General features: G+C 36.7%; 1 protein-coding gene across 10 annotated transcripts in view; it reads right to left on the reverse strand.

Moving 5' to 3' along the window:
- The window catches only part of LOC117407249 (dystrophin-like), an 809,654-nt gene that overhangs the window by 700,945 nt on the left and 95,751 nt on the right, over positions 1-12,958 (reverse strand). Inside the window, exon 1 of one of the 10 annotated variants that reach the window (XM_059028878.1) lies at positions 9,264-9,579. The exons of the other annotated variants lie outside the window; for them this stretch is intronic. Coding sequence (XP_058884861.1) covers positions 9,264-9,297 — 34 coding nt within the window. The 5' untranslated portion in view covers positions 9,298-9,579. Of the gene's footprint in view, positions 1-9,263; positions 9,580-12,958 lie in introns of those variants that run through there. 10 annotated transcript variants of the gene reach the window in all.

The raw sequence follows: 12,958 nt of genomic DNA on the forward strand, positions 1-12,958 counted from the left end.
AGGGTTTCTTCCTTTGACTGTGTGCTGGGGGAAATGACAGTTTGTAGCCAACGCCATGGCAACTGATGTCCCTTTGACTGCTTCTTCTACTCTTCTAGACTAAAATAATGTATATTAACAATAAAGCATTATATGATTGAGCAATAGGACAGTGAGTATCTGTGTTTAAGTTAAATCGACACAAATAGACTTATATGATACCACAGTAATATAACCAAAGCGTTTTTTGGCTCCATTTTCATCTTCCCAAGTGAATATAATTAATTATTTCAAAGGAAACAGTTTTTGTTTTGCTTTGTTTTTTAATGCACCATAAATATTTAAATTTCTCTCCAAATATTGCATTACCAGCTCCTTGTGTTTGTTCATTTCTGTTTCATGCTAACTAAAACTACAACATTCCCAGAAAAAAACATTCTGCTATTTTGCTGATTGACCTTACTGGTTGACTTAGCAATCTTGGCAAGACTCATACCAAACAAAACAAAACAAAAAAACTCATGGTGGTTTTAATCTAAATATAATCAATAGTAAATGCAGCCACTGGGGTTAATAGGTCCCAAAGTTAAAAAAAAATAAAAATAAAAACTCACTCTCACTCTCTCTCTCTCTCAAAATAATATTGTTTGAATGTGTAAAAAATATTTTCTACAGAATGAAAACTAAACTTTTTATAAGAAAACGTTTTCTTCTGAGTCAAATTGTCGATCATATTTCTAAATAAGAAAAATACAAACTTTATGCTGTTGATTAATGATTAATTAATATTGCTATGATAAATTAGTTTTGGCACTGTGTTCTTCCTTTTGAGTTTCAGGTAACTATATTTAACTGGGTGGCTTTTACACGTTTAAACTTAACTGTTATTATTAGTCTCTTGCTGGTACTGAATTATCTCTCATTCAAACAACGCAACTCTGCTCAGAAATTTGTCTTGTATAAGAATAAAATAAAGCATTGTTGCATTTTATTCTGGACTGCCCCCTCCCCCCCACACATACTTTCTCTAACCTCTATATCTAACCCATGATGGAAATAAACTGCGCATTGATATTTTGTTTAGTTCCGTTGCTATAGTGTTTTCAGAAAGTATTTAAGTTATCTAAATAAACATTGCAACGGGTGGCTTGGTGGTGGTGCGCTTTTGAGCTTAAAGGCAACAAAGGTAATTCAATCTCTATTTGTATTATACTGTATCTGTTAAAAATCTTTCTTCGCCTGGGTGGCTGTGGGCAGTTGACCAGCCTGAGCAGATGCCGAAATGACATAAAGTTCAAAGCTAATTCAGCATCTGCCCGCTGTAGCTGGGCACTTCGCTAACTGCCCGGGCATTACAGCAACTAATATATATATATATATATATATATATATATATATATATATATATATATATATATATATATATATACAGTGGCTCTCAAAAGTATTCACCCCCTTGGACTTTTCCACATTTTATTGTGTTACAACATAGAATCAAAATGGATTTAATTAGGAGTTTTTGCCACTGATCAACACAAAAAAGTCCATAATGTCAAAGTGAAAAATAAAATCTACAAATTGTTCTAAATTAATTACAAATACAAAACAGAAAATAATTGATTGCATAAGTATTCACCCACTTGAGTCAATATTTGGTAGAGGCACCTTTGGCAGCAATTACAGCCATGAGTCTATTTGGATAAGTCTCTATCAGCTTTGCACATCTGGACACTGCAATTTTTGCCCATTCTTCTTTGCAAAATTGCTCAAGCTCCGTCACGTTGGATGGGGACCTTTGATGAACAGCAATTTTCAACTCTTTCCACATATTCTTAATTAGATTGAGGTCCGGGCTTTGACTGGGCCACTCCTGTGTGGCTTTGGCTGTATGTTTGGGGTCATCGTCCTGCTGGAAGATGAATGTTCTCCCAAGTCCCAGGTCTCTTGCAGACTTCAGCAGGTTTTCCTCCAGGATTTCTCTGTACTTTGCTGCATCCATTTTGCCCTCCATCTTCACGAGCTTTCCAGGCCCTGACACAGAGAAGCATCCCCATAGCATGATGCTGCCACCACCATGCTTCACGGTAGGGATGGTGTTCTCAGAATGATGTGCGGTGTTAGGCTTGTGCCAAACATAGCGCTTAGCGTTGAGGCCAAAAAGTTATATTTTGGTCTCATCAGACCATAGAATCTTCTTCCACTTGGTCTCAGAGTCTCCAACATGCCTTCTGGCAAACTCTAGCCGAGTTTTTTTTCAACAATGGCTTTCTTTTTGCCACTCTCCCATAAAGGCCAGTTTTGTGAAGCACCCGTATGCACAGTGTCTCCCAGCTCAGCCGTGGAAGACTGTAACTCCTTTAGAGTTGCCATAGGCCTCTTGGTGGCCTCCCTGACTAGTCCCCTTCTCGCCCGGATACTTAGTTTTTGAGGACAGCCTGTTCTAGACAGATTCACAGTTGTGCCATATTCTCTCCATTTCTTAATAATGGACTTTACTGTGCTCCGGGGGATATTCAATGCCTTGGAAATGTTCTTATATCCTCTCTTATATGCTTTTGAAGAACCTTATTCCGGATTTGCTTTGAATGTTCCTTCGTCTTCATGATGTAGTTTTTTTTTTTGTTTTTTTTTTTATAAATTTAGTCGTTGCCAATTATTTTTATTATTTTCTCCCAATTTGGAATGGAGAATTATTTTATTATGCTCAGCTCACCGCTACCACCCCTGCGCTGACTCGAGAGGGCGAAGACGAACACACTGTCCTACGAAGCGTGTGTCGTCAGCCGACCGCTTTTTTCACACTGCGGACTCACCATGCAGCCACCCAAGAGCTACAGCGTCAGAGGACAACGCAGCTCTCGGTCAGCTTACAGGCAAGTCCGCAGGCGCCCGGCCAGACTACAGGGGTCGCTGGTGCGTGGTGAGCCAAGGACCCCATGGCCGACCTAACCCTCCCTCCCCCCAGGTGACACTCGGCCAATTGAGCGCCGCCCCCTGGGAGCTCCCGTCCTCGGTCAACAAAGGAATAGCCTGGACTCGAACTCGCGACGTCCAGACTATAAGGCGCATCCGGCACTCTACGCAAGTGCTTTTACTGGATGCGCCACTCGGGAGCCTCGTCATGATGTAGTTTTTGTTAGGAAATGTACTAACCAACTGTGGGACCTCCCAGAGACAGGTGTATTTAACCTGAAATCATGTGAAACACCTTAATTGTACACAGATGGACTCCATTCAACTAATTATGTGACTTCTAAAGACAATTGGTTGCACCAGAGCTTATTTAGGTGTGTGATAGCAAAGGGGGTGAATACTTATGCAATCAAGTATTTTCTGTTTTATATTTGTAATTAATTTAGAACAATTTGTAGATTTTATTTTTCACTTTGACATTATTTTGAGTCCAAGGGGGGTGAATACTTTTGAGAGCTACTGTAGATATATATATATATATATATATATATATATATATATATATATATATATATATATATATATATAAATAAATTCTCAGAGAAACAGTAACTCTGCTGGGCTCAACAGAGAAAAAGAGACTTCTTGTATTCCCACTCTGTAGCCCACGACCTTCAAGAAAGAAAAAAAAAAGAAAATGTGACTATGAATCAGCTGCATTGATAAAGAAGATAAGGCCTTCCAGGACAACAGAGAAGCTTTGTGGGAACTACTGGGTTTACCGATCCAAAACGCAGAGCAAAACAAAAAAAAGAAAGAAAGAAATACAGTCGGAACAAAAAAATCAAGGTCATCATTATGCCTGCTCTCCCTTGAAACAGCATTCTTTCAACATGAATACCATATCTGGAATAGCTGAGACGCCTCCGCCAACTGCTTTACACTACACTTTAATCCAAACAGCTTTCAGGAGAAAGGCAATACTGGCAAATTCTCATCACCCTGAAATGCTTCTTCCTCTCCATATCCCCCAGAACAAGTGAAAACCAACAGCCTATTTTGGTCTTTATATGTACTGCCTATTACGTAACCTTGAGAATACAAAACTCCTAAATTACTTTTGTCTTCTGTATGAGCATTACTAACTTACTGAAGTTTTCAGTATTGGTGTTTGTTGCCTAAACCCAGTATTCGTTTTAAAGATTGTATTTCGTAGGATTGCATTAGCAATTGCCTTCAAATTATAAATGGGAGCTACACATAGGAGATTTTACAGTACATGAAGGGTTTATATAACCCAGAAAATATGAAGTCACTACCTCAAATGGTTTCTGCGATATGAAGCACAGATTCCGGTGTTTGCTAGTATCCACCACTTCACCGTACAGGGTTATTTCGGGCAGCCATTTATATCGGACAAACCGCTTTTGCCATTTGCCATTCCCATTGATTTCAATGACAAAGGCATCATTTATACCACGTTAAGAACACCGTATATTTCGGAAAACTCAGCTGCTTGGATCTCGTTATGTGCCATTCACATAGATTTAATTAACAAACGCACTGCTTTATACCGTAGTAATCACTCTTACTAATCCACCAATCAGCTATTTTCACCTTGTTACCATGCCATTCACATAGATTTCAAAACAAAAAGCAGTACTTTACTGTAGTAAAAGCTTGACAGATCGATCAATCAGCTGTTTGCACCTCGTTACTGAGCGATTACCCCTGTACTGTACCTCGGCTATTTAATCCCTGTACGTAGTGTCAGGTTTACAGTTTGAAAAAACAGCACTGACTACAACAGCAAACGGCTGGAAAGAGAAAAGCGATGCGCATCAGCACGAAAATGCTGTGCGCTTGCTAAAGCATGCTTAGAACTGTCAGTCAGCAAACAATGCAACGTGGCTTCAAAAAGCTGGGATTTCTGTAGTTGAGGAGGAGAGTGCTGATGAAAATACAACCGAAACTAAAACTCTGACACCAGAGGGGATGTCAGAGGAAGAATTCTCAGCTGTGTCACCTTGGCGACCAGGACGCTCTGCCTGAAACAGACACGTTAACACAAACACGCCCGTTCTAAGCAGTGGCGACTGTATAAAATAACTTACACAAAAGGGTTAATTTTTCTTGTACGATACCCACGATCAGACTGAACCAACAGTATCACAGAAAGTGTATGAAGCCAATATCTCTAACGGTTAGGTCTTTATCATCCAGAAAGTAAATCACATGATCATCTTAAGTCACAGGTCAAGGGTGCCGTTAGGGTTTCCATAACCCTGAAAATAGGAAAGTTGCAAGCAGAAAAAGATTTAGAAGATATTAGCAGTAGTATTAGCAGAAGTGTATTTGAAAATGTAGGCAAACAGGGATGCGTAATTACCAATCTTTTGCATGTGGGTGTTGGAGAGGGAACATAAAAACTGAGGGAAGGGGACCCTTTTTGACTGCTACAGAGCAAAATCGATTTCAGGTAATCATTTCTTAATTACTTTTTCTAGGACTATATTCTTTTAACACTTGATTGAGAGTATCAACCTTGAGTTACCACAGGACTGAATGATAAGTGCTTTAATGTTTAGAGCTTTTGTGTAAAAATAGCTAAAAAAAAAGAGTTTGTACACATATCTTGGAATCTTATTATTTCAAATGTGTCAGTATGAGAGGGCCTTGACACAAACGTTGATACATAATATAGGTATTTACAGCATCTAATGTATTCCTACTGGTTAGAAAACATGGATTTTCAACATTAGAAACTCCAGGCTTGAAAAACAAACAAGAAAACAAACAACCAAAAATAATTTGAACTGAACAATACAATTCCCATTACAGTACTTCATAACTGTGTCCTTAGCTGTCTAATAATCTTGATTTAGAAACTGAAACAATATAAAATACAAATTTGCCTGAAGGTATAAAAATGATTTACTCGCCTTAGAAATTTCTAGTGCAATATTATTTATTTGCAGCGTGGCTTTCTACTTCCTAATCATGCTACAGATATTTCAGCTGGAACTGTACATTGTACAGTCTACATGCTGCAGAACGCTGATTTGGAGGGTTGTCAGAACCAGCCATGTTTTTTCCTTAAATCTGTGCACCTAATGTATTCACAAGTCCAAAACCGTAACAATATTATTGATGTTACTAGTTGTTTCTTGGAGTCTACACTGAATTTATTAATTCAGTGTAGACATTAATCAAAGTTTGTGACACAGAGCAAGAATCAAAACTCCCAGCTAAATAGTTGAACAAGAACCTTTTTTTATTTTTTAAATACCACAAATAAACCACCCAATCTCAAAAACAGTGTTAAGATCCTACTGGGAAGCTTACAGTAGTTAAGGTCTTTAAACAGTAACAAACAACACAGGCACACTTTTGAGACATTAAATTAACCTTATTTATGGTTTACTTGCAGTATGTTGTAATTTTAACAATACTTGAAAAGGAACTTGATAAATCTAGCTCTTTTATTATAGCTTATAGTGTTAACAGAAGGCTTATTATTTATTACATTTTTATTTACTTCACAATATACCTCATGCACATTTAAAAGCGCTATACATATTTGAAACTGATTTGTGCTCTATACAAAACTCAATTGCCTCTGCAATACAAATGTTCAATTTGCAGTATAACTTGTGTAGTTTCAGGTCAGATTAGTATTAAATGTACCGGCTTTATAGTCCATTAGGCGTTAAGAGTATGCAATTTTTGTTTTATCCACTACATGCATTATGAACTTCTTTTTAATAAATAATGTATGAGGAGACTGCATTTGTATAAGTACTAAGAGTCGGTAAACATTACTCAGCTCTCAATGTACTGTGTTAAAGTGACCGTATTCTAATGGTGCTGGTTACCTTATCTCATCAAAAACAAACAGAAATATTTGCAATTATTGATTGGTTGTTTATTTATTTATTTATTTATTTATGTTAAGCCTGAATTTAAAAAAAAATATGAACATGGGGAAAAAAACTAATTTATATGAATGACAGCAACTGCTTTTCCAACTAGTTTTAATTTAAATGGTTTTCTGTTAAAGTAAATTGAAACCACTTTGCTGATTCGTAAAAATATATATATACAGCTCTGGAAAAAATTAAGAGACCACTGCAAAATTATCAGTTTCTCTGGTTTTACTATTTATAGGTATGTGTTTGGGTAAAATGAACATTTTTGTTTTATTCTATAAACTGCTGACAACATTTCTCCCAAATTCCAAATAAAAATATTGTCATTTAGAGCATTTATTTGCAGAAAATGACAACTGGTCAAAATAACAAAAAAGATGCAGTGTTGTCAGACCTCGAATAATGCAAAGAAAATAAGTTCATATTCATTTTTAAACAACACAATACTAATGTTTTAACTTAGGAAGAGTTCAGAAATCAGTATTTGGTGGAATAACCCTGATTTTCAAGCACAGCTTTCATGCGTCTTGGCATGCTCTCCACCAGTCTTTCACATTGATGTTGGGTGACTTTATGCCACTCCTGGCGCAAAAATTCAAGCAGCTCGGCTTTGTTTGATGGCTTGTGACCATCCATCTTCCTCTTGATCACATTCCAGAGGTTTTCAATGGGGTTCAGGTCTGGAGATTGGGCTGGCCATGACATGGTCTTGATCTGGTGGTCCTCCATCCACACCTTGATTGACCTGGCTGTGTGGCATGGAGCATTGTCCTGCTGGAAAAACCAATCCTCAGAGTTGGGGAACATTGTCAGAGCAGAAGGAAGCAAGTTTTCTTCCAGGACAACCTTGTACTTGGCTTGATTCATGCGTCCTTCACAAAGACAAAACTGCCCGATTCCAGCCTTGCTGAAGCACCCCCAGATGAGTCCAATTTTCAGCTGTGCCCAACACCTGGTCGTCTAATGGTTAGACGGAGACCTGGAGAGGCCTACAAGCCACAGTGTCTCGCACCCACTGTGAAATGTGGTGGAGAATCGGTGATGATCTGGGGGTGCTTCAGCAAGACTGGAATCGGGCAGCTTTGGCATGAATCAAGCCAAGTACAAGGTTGTCCTGGAAGAAAACTTGCAAGCTGTGCTATAAAATCAGGGTTATTCCACCAAATATTGATTTCTGAACTCTTCCTAAGTTAAAAGATTAGTATTGTGTTGTTTAAAAATGAATATGAACTTATTTTCTTTGCATTATTCGAGGTCTGACAACACTGCATCTTTTTTGTTATTTTGACCAGTTGTCATTTTCTGCAAATAAATGCTCTAAATGACAATATTTTTATTTGGAATTTGGGAGAAATGTTGTCAGCAGTTTATAGAATAAAACAAAAATGTTCATTTTACCCAAACACATACCTATAAATAGTAAAACCAGAGAAACTGATAATTTTGCAGTGGTCTCTTAATTTTTTCCAGAGCTATATATATATATATATTTCTTTTTTCAATTTTATTTTCTTTTTTCAAGAATGATAAGCATGTATAAGAAAAATGAAGAGTCTTCAAAGACTGAAGTGAAACTGCTTCCTTCACAACACACAAAAAAACTTTCAGATAATTTAAAAGACTCAACTTGAATGAGGAGGGTTCCCCATGGAAATAGCCTTGGCTTTTCCTTTCAACCCCTGTACCCTGTATACTATCAATCACAGCTCTGGTTAGACTTAATCCACTGTTTACACCACCCAAGCCTTAATGAAACAAGGTTTTATATTAGGGTGTGTCATCAAGGATATGGTTAAGTGCATCAAAAAAAAAAGGGGGCACATTCCTCTGCTGTCACTAGCATCAGTGAACAATAGTTCTTAAGCACCATTGATTTCTTTTTAAAATGGCCATACCTATATATGAAAAAAGCTAGAGAGAACTTGCTTTGGATGGCAATGTATTTTCCACATATATCAAAAGCACAGTAATAAAAAGGAAATGGAAATGAATTCTTTAGATCTAGTTTAGATACAATAGATCAACACCTCGCCGCAAAGCTTTGTAGTGTGATACATTTGAACTATAACTTATTACTGGCATTATACAGCACAGGAGTCCAAGATAGAAACAATACAACATTATAGTTATCATGTAACTTAAAGGTAGAAACTACAGGTACTGTTATATTAGTCATTCACAACAAAATATGACAAGTGATAGGAGGCAAAAATATCTATTTCTTTTATAAGAAATAACTTTGTTGTACCAACAACTTAATTGCAGTAATTTAACATTGCACAATAAAGATTGTTAGTTTTGTTTAAGACAATATTGTAAAGCTTAAAACATGCATTTCAAATTTCTGTTTTTCTATAACATTGATGAATTACAGTAGCAGTTCCTATAACCCGCAACATTAGAGTTTAGAAGTCTCTCCTACTTTACTGTGGTCATACTTACACAATTCTTCCACATCTTCCTCACAACAAAGCATTTGCAAAAGGAAGAGCTTGGATACAGTCCAAAATAAAAAAAAAACACAGCAAAACAGATTTTTAAATGGCTTCAGTGTGTTATAGGATATGGTACAATGGCTTTTGTTTCTTCACCAGTGCCGAATACCAAAGTCAGTTGTAGTTGTAAAAACTCCACCTCAGGTTCCCTTATATCTTCTCGGCAAAGTTAATCTTTGAATGAGGATCGCAGTACAAGGGCAGGATTGATCCTAGTTTCCAATGAGCTGAAAAAGCACTGATGCCAGATACTGTAGAGGCCTCTAGATGTTTTGAATTCCAGGCCCCGCGCAGAAGCAATAACCAACCAGCAGCAGGACAGCCCATGGGCTGTACATATAAGCCCCTGCTTTCAAGCTAGACATATGGAATAGATTTGAATTATACACAACAGCTTCCTTGGAGTTTGAACATTCAACAGCTCTTTCCACATTAAAAATGCCGTTGTTTACTTCAAAGAGCACTCAGGGTGCAAAAATCATTGCAACTAGTTTGTAGTATGACTCGAGAAGGTTGTCTCTCAGCAAGAAAATGTACTTGCATTGCAATGCACTGCTGGTCAAGGCAAGAATAAAATCAAATCAAATTGCATTTATATAGCACCTTTCATACAAAAAGTATCTCAAAGCAAAGAATCACAATAGAATATATTTGTATAAGGATCCCAGACACAAAACAGCCAACAATTAGACCTTTAAAAAACAGTACAATAAAGAATATGATGAAAAGAGCAATTAAAAAAATGTGGCTTTAAATTGTTAAAAAAAAAAAAAAAAAAAAGTTTGGCTCAATAAAACAATAAAAAGAATTTAAAACAAAAAAAATTAAGAAGATTTGAATTAAAAAAAAGGTCCAAACAAAAACGCAGTTTAGAATGTAAAATAGAAAAACTAAGATAGCTAATTTATAAAAATATGTTTTCAGTCTTGGCTTAAAAACAGTACGAGTCCCAGCTTCCCTGACAGAAGAAAGCAGAGCATTCCATAATTTAGGAGCTAACAAGAAAAGGCCCTTCCTCCCATGGTTCTTTTTTTTATTTACCCTGGAATAATCAGCAGCCCTGCATCCTGTGATCCAAGAATGCGGTCAGGAATATACAGGGCCAATAATTCCTGTAAGTAACTGGTTGCTAATCCATTCAGGGTCTTAGAAGTTAAAAGCAAAATCTAACTCATTCTAAACTCAGAGAGCTAGTGCAAAGAGGACAAAACAGGAGTAATATTAACTTTTTATGGTTTTAGTCAGAATTCTAGCGGCAGTGTTCTCAATGAGCTATAATACCAGAGAAAAGTGCATTACAATAATCAGTTCTAGATGAAACAAAGGCATGCATTAGTCTTTCAGGTACAGAAATAATAGGTCTGAGTTTAGCTATATTTCTCATTTCCAGTTTGACTTCTAATGAGAGACTGCTCAAGTATAACTGAAGTAATCCTATTTTTGTTAGTTGGTTCTGAGAGCCCACAAGCATAACCTGTTTTGTCAGGATTTAACATTCAAAAATTCTGAGACATCCAACATTTGATATCTGCAAGGAAAACAGCTTATATCATCAGCGTAACAATGGAAGTTCACCCCATGTTGGCGGATAGTCACCTAAAGGTAACATAATGAAAATAACAAAGGACCTGTCTAACAAATTACAGTATCACCCTGCACTAATTCCGGTGGTTAAAGAAAAGGGCTTGTAACCAGGTGGTCCCCAGGTCAAATCCCAGCTCACTCAATAACTCACTGCGTGACCTTGAGCAAGTCACTTGACCTCCTTGAGCTCCGTCTTTCGGGTGAGACATTGCTGTAAATGGCTCTGCAGCTGATGCATAGTTCACACACCCTAGTCCCTGTAAGTTGCCTTGGATAAATGCGTCTGCTAAATAAACAGACAATAAGAATTGCAGTGTGTTATAGCCAGTTAATATAGGCCATCCTCAAACAAATACTGGGACCACTGGGCAGCAGTGTGGAGTAGTGGTTAGGGCTCTGGACTCTTGACCGGAGGGTTGTGGGTTCAGTCCCAGGTGGGGGACACTGCTGCTGTACCCTTGAGCAAGGTACTTTACCTAGATTGCTCCAGTAAAAACCCAACTGTATAAATGGGTAATTGTAAGTAAAAATAATGTGTAAAAAAAATGTAATTGTATGTAAAAATAATGTGATATCTTACAACAATTGTAAGTTGCCCTAGATAAGGGTGTCTGCTAAGAAATACATAAAATAATATCAGGAAAGCATTAGAAAAGCATTTGGGACAGATTTATTAGGGTCTTTACACTTTGCAAGTAAAACAAAAATGTGAATCGTGAAAAATAAACAAATACAAAAGCAGTAAACAATTTGCTTCGTAACATTAACAGTTCTATTTTTCTTTTGCAACAAGTATTGACATAGTATTGGTACACAGAGTGGGTAGTATTGGCCTTTCCAAGAGCCTTTTCAGCAAGATGCTGATGTGAGTTAACTGCACATACTTTTCAGTAAATACGGTACATACAACTTATATAGTTGCACAACGAAAAATACTTTTTGACTAAAGCTTACAATAGTATAATATATTCTCATAGTCATGAAACAGATTATTCCAAAAGGCACAACTACTTTGCACGAGCTACCCCTTGATCCACGGGAGTAGGTTAGGATGCAGTACAATCAACCTAGCTCCACACAAGTGACATATTCTCCATCCAGATCACCTAATGCATTACCATGAGTAAGAGACTCCACAAATAAAAACAGTTTGATATGATTGATGATTATGACTATATGATTTGTAAGTTTGTTTCAATGAAAGTTAAAGTTTCCCTCAGGATGGTGAGTTGATCTCACCAAAACAACGAGTTCTGTTAGCACTCACTGGTTATTCCTTCATAAGGTGCCTAATAACTCAAGGTAACCTAATAAATATATATATATATATATATATATATATATATATATATATATATATATTATAGATAGACAGGCAGAAAACATTTTTGTTTCAGTTATATTAAAGTTGTTTAATGTGGGTATATTAAAGTGCTTAGTGATGCAAAAAATTAGCCTTTGGCAAAAAAATGTAATCTTTTCTTTTTTTACCTAACAAGCCTTTTTTCTAAGATAAGATAAAGGCAATCTTATCACTGCTTATCCTCTAGAAGCAAATTCTTCAGTTGCATCCTTGACAAATGACTCAGGGGTACTGACACCTACTGTCTTTTGAGACACATTCAATCTCAAAACATTTTGATACCAATTAACGACTTTAGTTAATTAATTGTATCCTTATCAAGTAACTCACAGGTGTTGACGCTAAGGGTGTTTTTAGACAGCTTCAGCTGAGTTGCATGCAGTGCTGTACATGTTTCCACATTGATTTCCCTGCCTACCAGCTGCTTTTTCTGGTCTTAGAATAATGGACAAAGAACCAGAATTCCTGCCATTTTCTGTGCAGTACAATATATATTAGGTACATTATATGACTTAGTGCTAGGATATTTAGATATTTTTTAATAAAAGCATCTAATTAGGCAGTATACTAGGATACTGATAGATAAATAATAAATGTCAAAGAAGCATTCCCAAAAGAAAGAAGCTACAGGAATAGCTGAGGAATAGCTATATATATATACCTGTATATATTTTGCCACTGAGTTTAATGAGGAT

Source organism: Acipenser ruthenus, chromosome 8 (genome assembly GCF_902713425.1).
Source record: "Acipenser ruthenus chromosome 8, fAciRut3.2 maternal haplotype, whole genome shotgun sequence".
Taxonomy (NCBI): domain Eukaryota; kingdom Metazoa; phylum Chordata; class Actinopteri; order Acipenseriformes; family Acipenseridae; genus Acipenser; species Acipenser ruthenus.